At 45.8% G+C, this 22,183-nt stretch overlaps 1 protein-coding gene across 1 annotated transcript in view; it reads right to left on the bottom strand.

Moving 5' to 3' along the window:
* CELSR1 (cadherin EGF LAG seven-pass G-type receptor 1) overlaps positions 1-13,559 on the bottom strand; it is a 169,228-nt gene extending 155,669 nt beyond the window's left edge. Inside the window, 2 exon segments of the mRNA XM_050324656.1 lie at positions 10,366-13,423; positions 13,425-13,559. Of these exon segments, the coding sequence (XP_050180613.1) occupies positions 10,366-13,423; positions 13,425-13,559 (3,193 nt within the window).
* Between the last annotated feature and the right edge of the window lie 8,624 nt (positions 13,560-22,183).

Raw genomic sequence — 22,183 nt, forward strand, 5'->3', positions numbered from 1 at the left:
GGAGAAGAAGATAAGGAAGAAGGAATGAGGAACACCAGCATGTTTTTGGTAATAAGCTTTTAGCATCCACCAAGTCCTAAAATATACCCAGGGTTCCCACTCCGCATAATCAGTGCAAACAATCAGTGCCTACTGTCAGCAGCTTGGTCAACAAACCCAGGTGTTAGACTGCCAAACTCAATGCAGAATGTCAGGTAGCTTAGTAAGCAGGACCTAAAGGTTAACCTGTCTCACCTGACATTCCAAAAAACTCTTCTTTTTAGCTCGTAACAAATCCTTCTGCAAACACCCTGCAAAACCACCCAGAAGGCACCAGCAGGTTCATGATCTCGAGAAACTGAAGTTAAGATGGGATTTAAACTAGCAAGCAATTATCTGCCAGATGGAGAGCTCATCATGCAGAGCACACATTGCTAAATTACACAGTGTCAGTCAAAGGAGGCCAGCACCAGAAATACACCCCATGAGAAGGGAAACTGAGTCAACTGATGGGGTAGTTCAACCCAGTCATTGCTGCCAAGAGACCCTTCCTATATGTATTAGGACAGCATTGGCCATCTATAGCAACTGTGGGCATGTTGCGGGAAAAGCCAGCAGATCCAAGCAACAAGTAGCAACATGTTGATAATTACTAGCAAGTCTATCATCATGGCAAACTGCAGTGAGAAAGAGGATTAAACAGTAGGCGAAGATGGGTTGAACTCTGAATATTTAGCAGCGTAATTTAAGTTTGAGCTCATGAATCATACCATAAATGACCCTTTAGCCCATCTACGGGCCACTCCACATAAAAGCAGAATACATTTACAAATAGTTAAAGCCAGAATACAAAAAAATCATCTCTGACCAATAGGAAAGTACCTCCATGGAAATTCCCAGGGCTCTTATTTATTTTACCCTTGAGTTCCCAGGTGAGAAGAATTGAATTCCTGGCTACAACCAGTACTGACCTAGTCCTGACATGGCCTGAAAGATTTATGACCCAGCTTTTATTATGGCCTAAGCAGCATCCAGCAGTTGAGAGTCCAACTCTGACTGCCCATACTGCTGCTTGACTGAAATGGAGGTGCTCATGTACACGAACATGAACCAGAAAGCCACCTCTCCGGTGCCCTGCAAGCGTGAGCCTGACTCTGTGGCTTATGACACTTAGCAGAGAGATGGGAAATGTGAGTCCCACAGCACCTTCTGAACCTTATTCGGCTCCTCTTTAATGTATAGCACAGTAAGAGCTCTGACATCAAGGGCTGGAGCTCAGCCCATCTCTGCCCTTGTTGAGTGTCCTGATCACCAAGCTGAGTGAAGTGCCCAAGCTGTAGTGGGATGGTATTTCAAGTATTCCCACTTTATAGACACTTAACTGACTAAAACAAGATACAGCTGCAGGGAACAGGCACCTACAAGCGAGGCGCTTTGGCATTTGATGCTTAGATCTAAGTCCTCTAGGAGACCTAAGCCACGAAAGGTGCCAAATGCCTCTCCCTAGTCATGCTGAGCAGTGCCCAAAGTGTCTGGAGGCTGGTAATCATGCTCTGCTAAAACAAGGAATGCACTGGTGTGAGACAGCTTTTAAATGATTTAAACTAAATGCAGATAACTAAAGAAATTAAAAAAAAAAATCACAGTTTGGATGTTCAAGGACCTCCTTTAGAAACAGAGCCAGCACAAACACTGCTGCAAGCACACAATAAATGAGGGGCTGGGCTGGTTTCTGGAAAGTCCAAAAGTGCTACGACAGGAATTCAATGCAATCAGTTCAATGACTTGCTAACATCAGTTTTGAATAGGGCCAAGGAGTCTGACCTGTAGCTAGTGAAAGGAAAGAGCAAACCCAACCAATCCAACAGATCTTTGTACTCATGATGTGTGCTCTGGTGGCATGGCAGCTACAGAGAACCACCTTGAGTACATTTGCTTCCAGATCTAACATGTTGCCCCTTGGGATTTAACAGTAAAGACATTCTGCTAGGTGCTGGTTGTCATATCTGTGAAACTCAAGTCTCATAACATAGTCCTTGCTTTGCCCCTTTTGGTGGGGTCCAGAAACTTTTGTTTCTTTCTGAAACTGGACCTAGCCCATAGACATCATGGCAGGCAGGAGATGCTGTGTTGACAGTGGTTGTTAACAACAGACTTTTCTCCTTCCTTCAAAAAGCACTGAAATATTTTGACTGTATGCGTCATCTCCAAAAGTGCTGGAGACCTGATGGAATGCAGCATCTATCACACGTTGGGCAATGGTGTTGAAAACAGAATACTTTCCTTTGTATTTGATAAGCATAACAAGTCTATGTTTATTATGTGGTCCCCTGAGGATTTATTACAGGTTTACAGTTTCATTTATTTGCTTTTTTTGTGCTTGGCAAGTGTAAACACTGGAATAAATACGAAGGTGGTTACAGCTTAGCAGTATTAACGACTTGTTGAAACAAAGTCCAAAAGTTTTCCTTTCTCTACAGCAAATCCTACCTTTCTGTCCAAGTGCTTCTTTTTCAAGTGTGAAGATCATCTTTCTGAAGTATGTTAAAATTTTATTTCTTTGTTGAATGCCAAATCCCCATAAAAGCATACTTTCTCCCATGATTCACTCAAACTCTTTACAATATTTAAAGTATATCCTAATATTATTCACGGAAAAATATTTTCCTGTTTGCAAATTATAGCCTCCCCCACCTTTTCTATCTAGTCTGCTAAGCCTGTTACTACAGGTAGTTTGCTGTAACAGAAATAAGTCCAATCAACCCTACAAAAGGAAACAAATCCTTCCGTTGTGGAACACACATTCAGGGTGGGTTCGTCCCACTGAACTTCAGACACCTAAAAACAAGGCAATCAGCCCAAGTCAGTCACTTATGCTCCCTATTTAATCAGTGGGGTGAGATGGACATTTCCAGTCAACAGCCCTCCTGCTTATAAACCAGTCATGGCTGCAGCTTACATTTGAAGAGATGTAGAGAGATTATAATGGTAGGAGATAAAAATCTGTCCAAAAAACCCAAGCCGTACCTTTGATAATGCTGTTTCAGTCCAACGAAATCAATACATTGCAATTCATTCCTAAGCAAAGTCTATGCACACAGGTCTTACAAATTAAAAAGGGAAAAAAAAAAGTGTTAGGCACAATCTCGCCAGATCTCAAAATTTTCCATAAAGATTACATCCTGCCCCTTTTGGAAACTTGTGTTATATCTATAAATAGTTCAGTGTTTTTCAACACTGGAAAAAGAGTTCCACTGGGGTGGGGGAAATAATAATACTGTCACTTGTCACAGAAGCACAAACTGGCAAAACTGAATTTAATTAGGTCTGAGATGTTCTTTTTTTTCCAATGGACAACCACTGTGAACAAAGGTTTGAAGAACTGAGCCCCACATCAACTTACTCTGTACTTTGATTTATGCAATCTTTTGTCCAAATAGTCTTAAAAGAAGGACCAGACAACAAGAAAGCCTATAATTCATAAAAGACATCACCACCATGCTTATTTCTTAAATGGCAAAGTAGATGTCAGAGTAGTTCGGAGTACTATTTTACCTAAAAACATCATAATTCCCACAAAAACCAGGACAGAAAAACTGTAACATGGAAGACTGCCAGAGATTGTCATTAGATCTGATCTGAATACCTTCAGGTCTTCTAGCCCTCCTACATTTCCTAAAGACTTCTCATAGATATTTTTGGAAATGTCAAAGGAAGCCAAGAGGGACAGTTGCCCGAATGCTGCAACTTAGGCAATACTGAGGTAAGCAGGTAAGTTGTGGTGTTGCCTCAAGCACACGAGCATAGTGAGTTTGTCCTCCTAGCGCTTACGAAAGAGAGGGTGCAGGGATGGAAAGCACAGATCTTGTGTCTTGACATTTGATCTTTCCCTTACTCATCCTCCATGCATGAGCGTTACAGCTAGAGTTGCCTACGCTGTTAAATATTGTAAAGGCATTTGCACATAGGTTTGAGGAGGTTTCTGCTTCACATTTGCTCATTTCCTGCCCCAACTTTCAGAGCAGTCACATTCACAGCATCTTTGTATCAGTCTCACCTGTCCCACGAAGGAATTGAGTGGCCCAGTGACATCGCAAAGTTGAACCTTGTTATATGTTCCAAAGTTACATGTACTCTACTGCTCATTGCTGCCTGTACCCAAAATAACCAGACAAAAGTGAGCTCAGCTATACCAATGAATGCAGCAGCTACGCATTTGGCTGAACTGGAACCGCTGCCTTAGATGGGGCATGCCTGGACCCAGGTACCCTGAGCACCCAGCCAGCCCAAACACTGGAGACAACCTGTCAGCTGCAGGGGTGTCTGACAGACCCGCTGCACACTCCAAGAAGGAGGCAGAAGACCATGGATGAGTCACCCCAAAACTTCCTTGGAGATGCTGGGAGATCCCAGGACGCCAAGATACTCTTACCAAGATGCTCTGACCAGACTGGTGGAAACTGAGGATGCCTGGGTTCCCATCCAAACATCTGCTAAGTGTCTCTCAATCACCCTACAGAAGAGCAGTGAGCACACTACTTACCTTCACCTAATGCTATACTTCAAAACCTAACATTACATTCCTCAGATTTGGGATGTCTCAGAAAACCCATTCAGCTCAAAGAGGGGAGTCAACAATGGAAGGGAGTTCCAAGGTATTAAGTATATATACTGAAAGAAAATGGACTATTCAATGATCAAATGCAAAGTGATACGCTTTATCAGCAGCCAGCCACTTCCTCGGGTAGCGTTTGGGATGTTGGAGATAATGAAGTATAAAATCCCGCTGCTTCACATCACCTACTTTCCCCACCACTACTTCTACTGCAGGCTTGCTATCATCCTAACAGTGAAACTTAGAAAACTTCCTGTATTCTGAACAAAGGGTTCTTTTGCCATCACCTTGACAACAATTCAATGTTTATTCTGTATTTGGCAGTTTGCAGCAGGTTCTGCAACCCCAGCCTAAATCAATTCTGAACTGCAAGGAAACGTGACCAGAAAAACAGAAGAAGAGAGGATTCTTCTCAACCTGCAAGTGCAGGTCAGAAGTAAGAACACTTCAGTGACTTCTAACAGTCCCACTTCTAAGAGGGAAGCAAATCACAAGGGAATACAACAAGGAAATCAATTCTTTAATGCACCCTGGAGCTGAAGAAGTAATCAAAAAATATAAAACAATTACTAATCCAATTAAAAAGATGATTATTACAACTATATCCTCATTTGCAAATAATTTGAAAAATCAGGAAAGAAGTTTCTCAGGTAATCCCATCATCATACTTCTCTACATTTAATTTCTTTCCCACGAGATTTGTTATCAATTAAAGAACTTTCTCCCTCTCCCATCTTCAGTCTCATTCTTATACCTTCTCCTTGCTACCCTTGTCTCCCTCTTTCTCAGAAATTGCTGAGAAAAGTATCAACGTTTTATTTATTTACAGACAGCAGACATGTTTTATCTCAGCAAAAAGTTACTTTGTCAGTCAGCCTTTCACTAAATATTTGCTCCTCATTGCCATAGATGTTTTCCTGTTTTTTGAAACAAAAATATACCACTCCTATGAAATCCAGTGATGAAGTGGAAGGAAAGCAACAAGGCTGCCACAGCTTTTTATCAGCTGGAACAGATCGTACAGCTAGAATGGAAAAGTCACATTCTGGTAGGCTGGAGGGCCATACATCTAAAATGCATCTTGCCTACAGAACAGACGAGAATATAGAACCTATATGGATGCAAGAAAAAATACAGGTAGCCGCTGCAGATCCAGGAGCTACCCTAACTTTAAATGATGGTCACTACTCTTGATTTGCTATTTTAGGAAAATAAATGTAAATGTTCAAAATCACTGCTACTAGCTATTATCAGTCATCCTTCACTTCTGCCCCACTTAACACATCATGTAAGGACTGTGGATACAATCCTGAAGCTTGTGGTGTCATGCCACCTTTCTAAACAGGTTCCTCACCGTTGTTTTCCAGACTCTGCAGCCTTTGAGCCACTGCTTTTTCTCCCCTCGCTGTAGCATGGGATGCACAAGGGAAGTGCAAGTGCCCGAGGTCCCTGGGAATGCCAGCGTGTAAAAGCCCTGCAGCCACAGGATGGGCTGAAACACATCCTCTTACCAGGAAGGAGGGAAGTGAGGAGTCTCCACCCATCCATTTTTTATCATTTCCTAATTGTATAACCCACAGGGATCCCTACCCCAGCTGCCTGCAGGAATGTGTTTCCCTGGGAAGGAGGCCATGGAGAGCAGTTTGGGTGCTAACTGACCCTCACTGGTCCTAAGAGCAAGTCCTCGGAGGTAGACAGAAGCATCGCTCCCAAAAAGAACCAGTCACCCTGCAGATCTGCCCCCAAAGCTCACAAGGCCTCATCTGCCAGATGCCCAAATGGAGGGGCACAAGGCTAGGGTGCACCCTGATGCTGCCAAGGTGCCTGACCCACATCCTGAGTGCCCAGAGATGCCCCTATGCTTACAAGGATGCCTTTTCACTCAAATTTTCTTTTTCCCTTTCATCTCAAATCTTCACACACATGAAGTAATCTCCCTAGTGCCTTGCATCTCAGGCACACCTGTGGCCTCACCTTTATCAGAAGGGCTGCACCAAAGTATTGCATCATCTGTTACATTTGTATGGAGAAGGCACAGACCTGGAGATTCAGGATCATTAGCATAATGACTTTTAAATTACAATCATAATAAAGATCCTTTACCAAGCTCTGAGTGAAAATTCCCAAAGTTGATTGCAACACAAACGATCTCTATGTTAATTTCTATTTGCCATAGCCAATAACTCACTGAATGCCCCTGGAGATTAAAAGCCAAAGAAATGTAAAATACGATACTTGAGCCTGCATGCCCTCAGAAATGCTTGGGTGTCTATCCCTCACCGTCTGAGGTGCACCACCTTCCCAAAATTGTATATTGTATGTTGCATAATGATATTTTACATTACATCTGGACCACTCAAAAGGTGTAGCATCCAGTCAGGTTGGGCTTTGTCTGCACTGCTGATTTAGGCTGGGTTCCCAGAGGAGTTTGCACACACATCTATTGTATCCCACTGAGCTGTCGTTGATGATAAGTGGGACTACTTGTGGCAGCACAGCCAAGCAGGTGCCAGCAGCGTTTGCAATGTGATACCCAGGAAAACTTGTGCAACATTTGTGCAAAGCTGAGGTTCCAACCAGCCTTCACTGAAGCCCTGGTGTGTAGTGCAGTATAATGTTTAACCTAAGCAATGTGAACTGAGCAATGCTTGACTCATTTTTTGATTAAATAAACCCCAACTTAACATTTTCATAAACAAAGAGTAATCGTATTTAACCATCCTGTCAGTTTATACCATGTATTTATAAATAACACTAAGAAATCACAGACTGATCAACTCTCAACCACTTGTTTTAGAAGCCCAGAGTGAGATCTTGGAAAGCAAGGGCAGGATTTCAGTAGGGTCCAGATTTCACCCCAGTTGTTGAAACAATAACAATGACACAATGGGAATATAAGGCCAAGCTTTGCCTTTCTGTAGGAAGGCCTTGAAGGTACACCAGAAAAAGGAGAATGTGCCTTTTTAAGGAACCACTGGAACACCTGTGGATTACTTTCATGCAAAAGGGGTCCGGTTTGTTCACTCAGACGGCTGTGCACAGACACCCAGAGAAATTCACTTCAAAAGAGACTGACTTCAAAAGCTCCTTCCCAATCCAAAGCAAAATGCTAATATCCACACCACCCACACTCCTCCCTCCTCCGCCTGGGTTGGTTCCTGACTGGCTGTGGGGGCACAGCCAACAGGTATCCCAAAGGGTACGGCAGCACCAGGGCAAGGGCGGAGCCACACATGCCCCGAGCCAGCCCCAGCTACCCACCATCCCATGGAGCTTCTGACAAGGATGATATGAAACTTCTGACGGTTTTATGAAGCCTATTAGCTCCGTTTGGTTGGTCTTCATGATTCTTAAATTTTGTTTATATGCACAAGGACATGCTTATTTGAATAATCCCCAGGTCAAATGAAAGACTGGGTTTAGCCACGTATCAGTGTCTCAAACTCAGCTGCGTAGCACTGCACACACACGTGCATGCACCAGCACCGCACACATTCACATCCTTCTGCACCACCATACATCGCTAGCTGGAAGTAAGATTTTTATAGCGCCAGTGTTACTTCCGACTCATATACAGATCAAATTCCCCAAGTTCATAAAGAGTTCCAGTCCTTCCCTGACCTAAGAGCAGCTGGGAGTAGGGGAGGACTTTGTGTTTGTCTGGGTTCAGAGGTTAATGGCTACTGCATAGACACAGTTTTTTTCAGTTAACTGGCAGGTCAGTTTAGCAGATGATTTGCAGGTGTTTTGCAATACTTAGAGATAACCCTGTGGAGTACTTCTGTCTGAGCTTCTTCTCTCTCACTTTTCTTTTTTTAAACTGCATCAGATAAACCAGAGAAAGCAGGCAGGTGAGACTTTCACGGACCAATCACACAATGCCAAACCCTGCTCCTTCAATTTCCACACAGCAAACTTCTCCAAAAAACTGTCAAATGTAGTTCAGTACTTGTTATTTTAAAACCCTAGCCATAAAAAGCTTTAACCTTTCAAATATCTCAAGACACACAGCAGACAGTCCATTTTGATGAACGTCACAGCAGAGCTTCAAAGTTCACACACAAAACATGAAAATTATGCTGGAATTGCCAATCTCCAGCATAAGAAAACAGCTCTTCATTCCTACCTTAGACTTCACCCACTTCAACTGCATAGATCATTACACTGAGAAGGAATAGTTCACGTCACCTAGTTTTCTATTCTGAATATATGCTTCACCTCATCTAATGAAACAACTTTTCCAAGCTTTGTGCTCTAAGATGAGTTCTTGGAGACAGGAGCCATGCAATCACCTGCACCTTAATCCAAACGTTTTTCTTTAAGGTCACAAGCCTAATGTCTGTTTTTCCTGCAAGTCCTCACAGAACATGGAAACAGCATCTATAAGCCACTTTACCACATAAGCTGCCCCCCCCTCGCATTTTGTAAGAACCAGAAGTGGCTTGTCAGGAGATACACTGCAGCAAAATCAGTCAGCTCAGTCAATATCAGTTTTATTTTTCTGAAGCAAAAAGGATCCCAAGCCTATAAGCACAAGGAAGAGTGCGGTTCACTCTTCCAAGGCCTTGCTGCACACTGGGGCTCCTTACAGTAAAGCAACCACTACTGGGATTATGCCACAATTTGATTAATATTTTTCTAAATAGAACCATCCAAAAAGAAGCATTTCCCCAAGTGTCATTTCACCTACCTAGTACTTTCTTCTTCTTTCCAAAAATAACACAAATATTAGTTTTAGTTTGCAGAGAGAGGCAGCAGGGAATATATCTGGTTAAACCTTTGAAAGTCAACAGAAATATGGGATCAGGTCCACAGTAAACTTTATAGAGTGTCACCTGCAGAGGAAATTACTCATTGCATGATTGATGCCACAATTAGAGGCATAAAAAGTAATTCCATGATAAACAAGCAACCAAGCAGAAAAGGAATAATATCCTAAGAGCATGTATGTGTGCTCACACAAAAGTATATACTGGACGATACCAAACAGTCTTCACACACACACAGACACAAATTCTTCAACGAAATTAACAGCACAGTATCCCTCATCTCCTCTCCCTTCCCCGCAACGGCCCTGATTTTGGGACTGCATTTGGCCAGTATCTGCCCCTAGTGCCACTAAAACAACTCCAGGGCAATTAGCCACGTTACACAGCTATCACACAGCCATAACTCATTGCTTTCAGAGCTGCCATTTCCCATAGGAATGTGGGCCAGCAATGCAAACTAGCACAGCTCCACCAATGTCACATCCATCCAGGCCACACCAGATCTGGCCTGAGGTCTAACGATCTTCCAGTCAAACCTCTGGGTACACACAAGGGAATAAATGTGTTTTGTTGCTGAAAAAGCAAACATATCCAAATGTCAACTTTTTGGGTTTTTTTTAGAGGCAAAAAGAGGGAGGGGAGATGGCATTAGAGATGGAATTCTCTACATCTTCACAAGTTACATCATTTACTACCTTTATGGAACCACATCAGAAAAGCTGCAGCCAAGGTACCACCTCAGCTGAGAGAGTATGAACCCTTCCACGCACACTTGTATTTATTTACCCTTGTGATCCACGTTTACTAAACAACTTCAATGCACCACTTCAATCCACAGCACATGGGCTTGATACATTTTTGTGGTTCCTCTCCAAAACTTTCACATATAAACTGCTGCTTCAGGAAACCAAAAGCTGCGTGCTAATCTGCAAGTGGGTTATTTCTGCCCATGCCCCCATACTGGTCTGACAAGCAGAACAATGTGCTCAAACGCTTGCTTACCTGAGACTGACACTTTCATAAGGGCTTCCAGAGGTCTGTTGTTGTCCAGATCACGACTGAGTTTGAGTTCCCCAGTGGCAGAGTCCAAAAGGAGCAAGTTTAATTCATTGCCTTGCACAAAGGTGTAAGCCAAACTGTCAGACACATCGGGATCATGAGCTGGGATCTTGCCAATCACACCAGAGGGAAAGCTGTTGGACTTGTTGGTCACATAGTTATTGAAGAGGATCTGGAAGTCCTGCAGCACGGGTGGGTTATCATTCTGGTCCAGGAGGCGGATGTGCACTGTTGCTCGGCTGACAAGAGGGGCTGAAGTGGCCTGCACCACAATAACATACTCTGTCCGGCTCTCATAATCCAGGTCCATTAGGGCTGTGAGGTCTCCATTGAGCAAGTCTAGCTGGAAGACCTCAGGGATGTTCCCCTCTACAATCTGGTACATGATCTGTGCATTGGTCCCCTCGTCAGGATCAGCCGCACTGATCCGTGCTACAATAGAGCCCACAGGGCTGTTCTCCTCCACAAAGATGTCAAATTCATCCTTCTCAAAGACAGGGGGATTGTCATTGATGTCCAGCACAGTCACCTGGATATCCACAGAGGCTTTCAGTGGTGGGCTGCCCCTGTCCACAGCAAAGGCCCGCAGGCTGTAGACAGCCACGTTCTCACGGTCCAGCTTGCGCAGTGTGCGTATCACTCCAGAAGTCGGTTCAATGTAGAAGTCTCCATCTCCATCATCACCACCTTGGAATGTATAGAGGAGACGTCCATTGAGGCCTGAGTCACGGTCGGTGGCAGACAGCTGCAGGACACTGGTGGAGAGTGGCACATCCTCAAAAACTGAGCCTTGGTAGCGGTCACGCAGGAAGCGGGGTGCATTGTCGTTGGCATCCAGGATGAGGATCTCAACATACGTGGTGTCCGACTTCTGTGGGATGCCATTGTCATGGGCTGTAATGGCCAAAGTGTAGGAGGCCTGGTCCTCATAGTCCAGCTCCATCAGGGTGGTGATGGTGCCTGTGTCAGGGTCAATGCGGAACTGGGGGATGTTATCGTCCAAAATGTAAGTGATTCTTGCGTTCTCCCCCGTGTCTTCATCGGTGGCACTGATGGTGACAATGGAGGTGCCAATGGGTTTGTCCTCGCTGACACTCACTGTGTAGTGGGAGCTCTGGAAGACTGGGCGGTGTGTGTTGGCATCTGTGACATTGATGAAGACCTGGACAGTGTCAAAGCGAGTGCCATCAGAGGCAGTGACTGTGAGCACATACTGCCTTTCTTGCTTGTAATCCAGGGGCAAGGCCAATGTGATCAGCCCCCCTCCGCTCTGACTGGTGATGGCAAAACGGTTCCTGGTGTTGCCACTGGTGATCTGGTAAGTCACAACACTGTTAACGTCCCTGTCCACTGCTGTCAGTGTCAGGACACTACTGCCCACAGCTGCATCCTCGTTCAGTCTGAGGTGATACACCTTTTCTGTGAAGGTGGGGTTGTTGTCATTCACGTCCAGGACAGTGATGGACACGCTGGCTGAGGAGGTCATGACTGGTATGCCATGGTCCCTGGCCTCCACCCCAAAGTGATAGTTCTCCACAGTCTCTCGGTCCAGCTCTGCAGCCACAGTGATCCATCCTGTGCTGTTGTTGATTTGAAAAGGGAACGCAGAGTCACCTGCTACAGGGGCACCTCCAGTGGACGGTGCCATCTCTATGAGTTTATACTCCAGGCGGGCATTCTCTCCAGAGTCAGCATCCACGGCCTGGATGTGCAGCACTGAGTAGCCCAGCGGAACATTCTCCAGCACCGTGGCCTGGAATGGAGTGCTCACAAAGATGGGGGCATTGTCATTCACGTCCACAACCTGCACTGACACCATGCCACTGGAGTTAATCAAAGGAGGTCTGCCCCCATCCTGGGCTTTGATACGGAGTGTGTACTCCCGAATAGTCTCATAATCCAGAGGGTTAATCAGGTCGATGGCGCCAGAGAAAGAGTGAATATAGAATTGGCCTTTCAGGTTGCCACTCACAATGCTGTAGTGCACCTGGGCATTGCTGCCCCGGTCCCGATCTGTGGCCTGTACCTGCAGTATCTGGCTGTTCACTGGGGCATCCTCTGGCACCTGGACCAGGTAGCGCTTCTCACTGAACTGAGGATAGTTGTCATTCTCATCCTCTACAGTGATGTGCACCATAGCCGTGGCACTGCGTGGTCCTGGATCCTTGCCCTGGTCATTGGCTTCCACCACCAGGTGGTACTCAGAGACCTCCTCACGGTCCACTGGGGCTCGGGTCCTCACAACCCCTGAACGTGGGTCAATCTCAAAGACCCCATCACCAGCTCCTGGCTCCAGCAGGCGGTAAAGCATGTTGGCGTTGGCTGGGGCATCACCATCGGTGGCGCGAATGGTCAGCACCTCATAACCCACCTCCAGGTTCTCTCGGATGCTCTCCCGATACTCAGGCTGCTCAAACACTGGCTCGTGGTCATTGGTGTCACTCACAGTCACTGTCAGGTAGGTGGTGGCCGAGCGGCGACGTGGGGAACCGTGGTCGGAGGCGGTCACCTTCAGCACGTGGGTGTCTTTCGTCTCCCGGTCCAGGCTGCGGGCAGTGACCACACTGCCTGTCTCGGTGTCGATGGAGAAGTAGTCGTTGGAGCGCTCGTCAAAGAGCGCCTCCATGGAGTACGCCAGCCTGCCGGCTTCCCCCTCGTCGGGGTCCTGGGCCCGCAGCACGATGACCGCCGTGCCGGCCGGCTCGTTCTCGGGGATGGAGACCTGGTAGCTGGGCAGCTGGAACTGCGGGGGGTTGTTGAGGCTCCGCGCCCGCCGCTCTCCCCGCCGCACGCCGCCCTCCCCGCCCGGCAGCGGGGCGCAGCCGGCGGCGGCCCCGCGGGGCTCGTTGGCCGCCCGGTGCCGGGTGCGGCGCAGGCAGGGGCCGCTGCCGCCGCGGGGCTCGGCGGGCGGAGCGCGGCGCGGCGCGGTCCCCGCCGCCCTCAGGCGCCCGGCGGGCGGCAGCGCCGGAGGCTCGGCGGCGGCGGCGGCGGCGGCAGCGGGCGTCCGTGGCCCCCGCGGGCAGGTGGAGCAGCGGGGCGGCGCGGGGCGGCCGCGGGTCCCCGCCGCCCGCCGACGCCAGGGCGCAGAGCAACGCGGCCCAGGACACGCAGGCGGCGGCGGACAGCAGCCGCGGCATCTCCGGAGCTCAGCGGGCAGCGGGGCCGGGCAGCGGGCTGCCGCACAATCCATCCACCCGCCGGGTCGCCCGCCCGCCCGCATCCATCAGCCGCCGCCCCGGCCCCCGCCGCTCTCGCCTCCCGAGCCCCGCCGGCCCCGAGCCCCGCGCCCCGTCCCGGTCCGCGGGCAGTGGGCTGGAGAGCTCCAACTTTTCCACCTTAAACTTTGAAGTGAGTTCAAAATGGCTCCTCTCCTCCTCCTCCTCCCGCCGCCGCTCCCCAGAGAGCGATTAGCATAAACCTGCTGCTCCTCTCCTTCGCCAAAAAGGAAAAAAGAAAATCAAACACCGCGGTCTCCCCCGCGGCGGGGCCGGTCCGCGGGCGGCGCGGGTCCGCGTGGCTGCGCGACACGGCAGAGCCGCCGCGCCTCGTCCGTCCCGTCGCGTCCCTTCCCGTCCTGTCCCGTCTCGTCCCGCTCCAGCCTCCCGGCTCAGCTCGGCTCCGCTTGAGCAGCGCAGCCTGCGCGGAGCGCGGCGGGCGCTGCCCGGGGCGGGGTTTCCTGCCGGCCCCGCCCGGCCCCTCCCGGGCGGCGGCATCGGGGGCCGGGCCGAGTTCGGCCCCGCGGGGCTCCCGCATCGCCGCCCGGCGCCTGTCGGCGGCCGGGGGAGCTGCCCGTCCCGGCGGAGCAGGAACCGCCGCGCCAGCCCCGCTGCCCCTCGCGAACGGCGCTCCGCGGGTCGGGAGCCGCGGGCGGCGACGCGCAGTCCCTTCCCCACGCAGCAACCACCTGTCGTCTCCGACCCGTCGTCCAGAACAAAGTTAAACCGAATTTTATTTTAACTTATGTTCTTAAATTCTCGCTATGGAGGGCGGAGGGGGGAAGTGAAATTACTTTCCAGGGCAAAGTGAGCATCATGTGGGGGCCTGAGGTGGGGCTTCTGGTACCCTCACGCAGGATCTACTGCCACTCTCGCGCCTTGCTCTAAACAACGCAAAGCAACCGCTAGGATCTAGAGCCTTGAGTTAAAAGATTTCTTTGGGGCAATTGCAGATAACGATAAACAGGATGCAAACTTTCTGTGGGGCGAAGCAAAGCCTACCCCCGCGTGAAAATGTTGCACTGGTGATTATAATGTCAATTCTACGAATTTATGCTCAGTACTTGATGTCGTGCCACTTTTCCCTGGGTGACATCGGCGCCGCAGCGATGCGCCCGGGCCCGTCCGCATCCCCGTGGCTGCAGTGGCCCCTGGTGGGTGCGGCGGGAAGGGCGCGGGCAGCGCATCCCGTGCTCCTGGGCTAGGGCGGCGGAGATGATGCGGGAAACCCGCCTTCGGTGCTCAACCTACCTGCCGTCGGTGACAAAGACCGATGCTAACCTACAGAAATCCCCCATAAAAGAGCTTTACGTAGGAAGAAGACCGGGGATGGGAGCAATGAGGAGCCCAAAGTTGCCGACTGGAATTTTGCAAAACTTTGTTACTTGTAGGAGCTGGGAGGCAACTTCTAGAGAGATCTGTTACTGTCAGTTCAGGCTCTTCAGCACTTAAAAGGAGACTACGAACAAAACAGATTCTTTCATCGGCTTTCATCCCTGGAACTGCATTATTGCACAGGAAAGGAAATAAAAAACAACCAACCACCTGGATTATTGCCAGTATGTCTGTCAGGAGGAAAAAGAGCTCTATAAATTGAAGTTTTGGAAGATGTTTAGCTGATTCAGCTTTACTCAGTTAGTGATTTTTTAAATGGAATTTAGAAGCTCACTTGGCTTTTCAAATCCTCTGATGAAAATGATCGTCAAGAAAAGAAAGAGGAAAGAAATAGGTTAAAAAAATAAACATAAGCTTCTATTTATCAAGTTTGAGTGGCAGTAGTGATCTGCTTTATACTCCAGAAACCGAGAAACTCACTGGGTGGCTGAGTTAATTGATATAACATGGGACTCTGTATAAGAAAACCCTACTTGAAGTCCACACTTTTCTTGCTTCACTCTACATTTTCTTGTTGCCATGCTTAATGCCCAGGATTTGAAAAATAAGCTCTTGTTATAAAACATTTTTTTTTGTCTTTCCAAAAGTGAGATCCAAGTACGTTTCAAGAGGGTTTATTAGATAAAATAGATCTGCAAGAAAAGACAACTGAAACTTTTTTCTTTAGATTTTATTGCAATAAGAGGCAACCTCTATGAGTTGGGAAGGGAAGATACTGTAAAAGCTTCTGTATAAACCAGTCAAATGTATGATTAGACAAAATCCTTCATGTTTTCCCTGTTTGTATGACTTGCCTTCTATTTTCAGTTAATTTTGTCTTGCTGTGACATGTTCCCATGTTTTCTTATTAAAAGTATAATCCCTATTGTTTCTTGCATACATTACACCATTTGTCATATTATTTTACCATAAAAATAAATTTCAAATGCCAAATGGTGAATACTGTATTGAACCCTGACTCATTGCCCTAGAGAGAAGAATGGCTTAATTAACACGTTGGCAACTCAAATCACTTTTCAGTGGTGAAATGTCTCATGCCTGTTCCCAGATCACTCCATACAGAAATGGGGGCTGGTGCTAGATCATAAGTCATTGCTGGTGGGATCTGTTTTTATTGCTGTTTCTGCGTGTCCAGAAGAGTCGGAGAAGGCAATAGTGAAACAGGATGTTTGGTAAAGGTAACTCAAGGTAGTGAGAAAAAACAGAATTACATCTCTCTCTTGTTTTAACAGGCAAGTTTTTAGTGAAGGGTGGTCCTTCTAAGAAAATCAGATGCTCTCTCTGTGTCTGGTTCTGCAGATTTTCTGATATAAGCTGCCCTTTTCTGTAGAAGAAATCACACTGACATCACTATGATGAGCAACGTCCATAAAAAAATGCAAGTGGGAGAGGTTTTGCCTGACCCTTTGTTTCCTTAGTACCAATTGATGACATACTCATTTCACAGTTCAAAAAATGCTCTGTTTCAACTTGTCCAGGAGAGAAATATGTCAAGTTTCTTTACAAAGTGGATTTAAAAAAACCCCCTGAGAAACTAAAAAAAAAAAAAAAAAAAAAAAAATAGAGCTGTTGCCCAACTCCATTCAGTGCTCAGCTTAAAAAAAACCAAATAATTTAACTGGAAGGGATTTTCTTAAAACATGAAGTTTACAAGACCAGGGGAGAGATAAAAAATCATTCCTTAACTTGCTGTGAGATCCATAGCCCAGAGGAAGACAAATGCCGAGCTGAAGTTGCCTGCGTTTAGATTCAATAATATTTTTAAGGTTGGGATTAAGTGATTCAGTGTAAAATCTGTCCCTATGGAGGAGGTGGTTCTATGGAAGGGTATGGAGCTCTGCTCATCTTGGCCCACAAGTACTTTGAGGAAAGACTTAAAAATTCACATTCAGTAATGCTGTTTTACAAACAGTTCTTTTTTTTTTTTTTTTTTTTTTTGGATAAGAATAAGAATGGTGAAAAGTTTTTTTTGTCATTGGAATTGTGTACTATATGCAGAAAGGGGTATATGCAATGTGTCCCCCACCCCTCCAACCAGACTCTTGCTTAGAGGGAGAAGAAGAAAGTTTATCCTCAATTTTAGGCATCCATGTAACACAAACTGTATCTTGTACAAGATCTCTGTATACATGGGGTTAACATAAATTGATACATGTAACACATATTCATAACTGCATGTATTTACTTCACAAAGGCACCAGTGATCTATTCCTGCTTAAGTAATGCTTTGAGCAAATAACCTGAGAAACCACAACACACAGCAATAAAGCAACCTTTAACGATGCTTTATTCCTCAACCTTCCAATTTTCTAGCACCTGGAAAGAAAATGGATGTTTTGTGCCACACATTAGAAGTGAACATTAGGTTTTGGAGGGCAACATTGTTTATTACCCATGATTTCAAATAAACTGGCAACACATTAGACATGAAAAAACAACAAAAAAAACCCAACAAAAAACAAACCCCATAAAAACCCAAAACCCAAATCAAAACCAAATAACAAATAACTTGCTAGTTTTTAGACTACCTGTGCTGGTTGCTTTTACATCCTACCCCCAAGGTTGAGCCTCTTCATTGTCTGGGACTGCACATCAGTAGAGATCAGTCTTCCTTGATATCAGACAAAACCTAATTATAAAAGAGAAGGGCAAACTAAAAGAAAAGGGTAAACTAAGAGGAATTACTCACTTTTGAAGGTTTCCCCTGCCCATGTCAGGAGGCAGGTTGGAGCCCTGGGCTGCCACCAGCTAAGTCACCCCTGGTTCTCTGGGGAAGGGCACCACAGAGGGGACCTCCACCTGCCCAAAGCTCCCACAAGAGACCTCATGTCTCTACAGTGTGCAAACTAGTCTGAGGACTGAAGCTGAGAGTATAATTCTAGTGAATTTAAATTGGATAAATCCAAGATTTTAAACACCTTCTCCAATCACTACAGAAAGGAAGCATGATAAGTTGCTCTGTGAACAGGCATTTGGACTTCCAGTCCCCATACGAACCTGTTCCATGTCCAGGCCAAGAAAGGTAAAATAAGCAAAAAAATTAATTTTTCCACTTTTCATTTGAGTTTATTTTAGGAATAGAAGAATTAATTCAAGCTCCATAAAGTGAAATATGATCCTTCACCTATTGCAGGAACCATATGGGTTTGGAAGCATTTCAGAAAATACTTTTATTCCTAACATTCATATTCTTTGAGATAAGAACGGGTTTCAAAATGCTGGGAACCTTGTTGCAGGAATTATGTTCAAGGTTTCTTGACTGTATGTAGCTTCTCTTCTCAGAAAGAGAAGAAACAATTTGGAGCTCTCTGTGAGTTTGTTGTAGTGAATCATACTGTTGCTTCTTTTAAAATCCTCGGTGGAGACAGCGGCAGTTCAGTGTTGGAACTTGTTTATTTCCTTAGACTTCATACCATCCATTTATAATTTACCCTAAGGAGCTCAGCTCCACCCTACTCAAACACTGCCTGTGAATTTCCTCACTCTAAATTGGTTTGGGTATTTTTTTTCCCTCCTCACTTAAGTTAGCTAAAGGCTTCACTAGTTACAACATGCAAATAGGCAAATAAACCAATAGAAGAGCAAATTTCACGCCCAAAAATTGCATGGTGGCCAAGAGCAAATAAAAGCTGAATATGACTTGACTGTTATTTATGAGAAAAGTGATGTAGAGACTAATGCATCAGAAATGTAGTTTTACAAAATAACAAGCTCTGTAACACATACTGTAACAAACTAGTACAAAAAATGTGAGACTAATGATCCAGTTCAAGTAAGCAGAGTAGAAAGCCGAGGTCTACAGATTCATGGGATTTTCTTTACTTTTCCTATCTCTCCTATACAGTAACAGAGGTACTGAGTGGAAAAAAAAAAAACCTTGGAAATTGTCTTTGACTGTTTGTTTTACAGGACTTGCCCTTTCTCTCTCTCACAGGGTCTCACCTTGTGATGTATGGTCTCACCTTATGATGTACAAACAGATTAAAAAATCTGCTCTCATGGCTTTGCCCAAGAGTTTTCTGAAAGTTTTCTGTCAGTCCATCAAAATAAAGGTGCAGTAGGACAGGTATCATGCTTTGCCAGCTCCTGTTGTTTAATCAGGGGATTAGGGGACTAAGTAATAAGGAGAAAGTACAAAAGGGAAACACTAGCTTGGTAGACACTCTAGCTTGACTAAGTGATGGGTTAAGGATTGGAGTGGGCTGGATTTTAACATCATGTTGCAAACACCCCGATGTGGTCACCACAGAGCAGCTACTGATGGTGCTACAAGAACCATGAGAAGCAAGGAGATGACACAGAGGATTAGTAGATTAAGTAGCAGAGTTCAAGTACTGATAGAGATGTATCTGGCTGTGGAGAAGTCTTCTGCAGGACTGCACAGTACGCTCATGGGGTAGGCAAGCTCTGCATCTACATGGGATCATAGAGATAATGTTCTCGTAGCACCATCAGTAATTACTCCTTGGTGACTACATCGGGGAGTTTGCAACATGATGTTAGAATCCAACCTACTCCAATTTCTCCCCTAGTAATTCCTTCACACTCTCTACTCTTTAGACACCCATTTCATATTGAAACATTGTTTTCCAGGGATTTTAATGCCTCCAAAATATTTTTTTTCTGGAGTGAACTAAGAGTTTCTGAACTTTTCATGGTTTAAATGGAGACAGGATTAGGCTTTCTCCTCCAGTCACCATTACTTTATCCTTATCAGCACCAAGCATCATCTACCATTATATTACCCTCTCTCTCAGGACCAAGAGATTCTTCTCCAGAAGCTGACTGGATTTGATGTCATTGGATTCAACAACCCTGAGTATTTTTGTAACATCTATACACCCAGTTACCTTTCTGTTCAGCTCCTCCCTGGCAGTAGGGCCTTGTAGGCTGTTTTTCATTGGCTTGCCACGGGCTCTTTGGACACAGCAACATTTGCAGAAGGAAAGCATTGAGGGAAAATCTTTCACCTGCTAATCAAAGAATATTCAAAGGGCTTTTGGTGGATAGGCATGAAGGTGGAGTGAAAGCAAGAACACTCTGCGTTTGGTCTAACCTGTTCCTTTCCTAGAAATTCAATTCCATTTGAAGACAAGGTATTTCAGACTCCTAGGGGAGGAAGCACACAGCTCTAATGAAGCACTTGCAGGCAGGGGATTAGTTGACCTGTTGAAAAAATAAAAATATTAAATGAAATGTTAATGTGGAAATATGAAATCAGTGTAACAGGTTGTTCGGATGACGGCAGAGTTTGAGGCTTTGTGGCAGTCTAAGCAAAAGAAGGTGTTCAGCACCTCTCTTAATCACTGTATTTTTTGCATGTGAGGTTTTATGACTATCATTATTTCTTCCCCTTTCTTAGTCTTTTTCATACCTAAAGCACAATGGAAGGTTTCTAATTCTGGGCTGAAGACACCACGATCTTTTCATCTCTTTTCAAGAGGTCTAGGACTAGTCATTCTTTTTCTCACAGATGCATTTTGTAACATATTTCTAAGTGTTCATCAGCTTGGCACCTCCAAATGTGGAAAAATAAAAAGTGTCTGAGGAATATACCAAACCACTTGAACTAGAGCTGTGATGGGCCCCAGTTAAGGCTCTCTCTGGCTCTGGGATGGGTGTGCAGAGACACCATGTCATCCTGCAGACACTCACAGCGGTCAGGTCCAAGTGCTGTGCAGGACTGCTGCATTGCACCACTGTTGTGCTACCAGGCTGAGCTTTGCCCTGTGCCATCCCATGCCAGGCTGTGCTTAGCACAGCCCTTGGGACTATGCCCAGTGAGAAACTTTGTTGGAGTTACCCTGTGTGTGTTGGGAAAGGTAGAAGAGCTGTTCTGTGGGAGCAAGACATGCTGTACCAGTTGGCCTCAGTGCCAAAGACTGGCCCCTCCCCTGATTTATTTCCCAGTCTAAACAAATGTTTTTGTGCCCCAAAGACAATAAAATTTCATTTGAGATGAATGAAACATATTGCATTTTCAAAATCAAGTATTATAAGTGTTGGCTTTTCTGCTGCTCTACTAGCTACTGAGCACCAAGGCTCTTCTGGGGGAAATCGCTGTCTTGCCTCTCCAGGAGCTTTCACCAGGCTCACTACTCATTAACAGAATATGTCTCTGGTTGCTGGATTTCTTCAGAGATCACTCAATGTTGTTTCATAAAAGAGAGGAAGAACGTTTGCACTCTTAATGACTTTAGTTGTCATCACTTGTCAGCTTTGTGTGCTGAGGTCTCTGTTAGGTAGCATAATTATCATTGTATTTAAATATAGGTAATTATAATCTGGGAAGCGGTCCAAATTCTGCTTTTTAAGTAAAATTGGTGGAGCCTATTTGCAGCAACTGGAGCCCCTCAGCACAAAGCAGCCTCACTGGCAGCACCACAGAGGCTGTGGGAGGATGTGCCATGTGGATACAAGGGACCCACCTTCCTGCTCAGGTGCAGCCAGGGGTCATTTCTTGTTCTATCTGGTATTCCCCCAAACACCCCAATCTTCACTTATTCTAGTCTGAAAGCTGTATTCAGAAAAAAAAGGACAAAAATAATCACTTGTTACACAGGCTGGGGAATGGGAAGATCATTAGGCTGTCAGGCATGTACTCCCTCTCTGCTGCTGCTACCAGGCTGATTTTCCTTGTACCAACAGACATGGGTCTCACAAGCCTCAAACAAACAAGAGTCACACAAGGTGGTTTCCACAGAGTAGCTTTGGTTTCAAATCCACCACCACTCATATCACAGCAATGGTTCCACAGGGCTCTGCAGAGCCAAAACATCACCATGACCACCCTGCCTGCTTCTCCTTGGTACTTTAGTAGTTTAGGGATTACAGTGGTAGTGCTGGGTTGGCATTTAGACTTGATGATCTAAAAGGTCTCTTCCAACATTGATGATTCTATGAATCTATGATTCCAGACCTGACCTACAGCTATAAATGCCCTCTTGATGATTTTATTGTCTTCGAGGCACAAAAACATTTTCAGGTGAAAAAAATCCTCTGGGAATATCTCTAACCATAGTGACTGGAGTGTGCAGCATCAACCCTAGCTGCTGTCTCTACAGCTAGTTGTACTTTCTGCCATGTCATGTTAAGGAAATGCAGGGTGTTCTTGAGTTTTGTAGACCGTGAGTGAAACACTGGGACTCTCT

The sequence above is a fragment of the Myiozetetes cayanensis genome, unplaced genomic scaffold (genome assembly GCF_022539395.1).
Source record: "Myiozetetes cayanensis isolate MyiCay16 unplaced genomic scaffold, myiCay2020 scf3, whole genome shotgun sequence".
Taxonomy (NCBI): domain Eukaryota; kingdom Metazoa; phylum Chordata; class Aves; order Passeriformes; family Tyrannidae; genus Myiozetetes; species Myiozetetes cayanensis.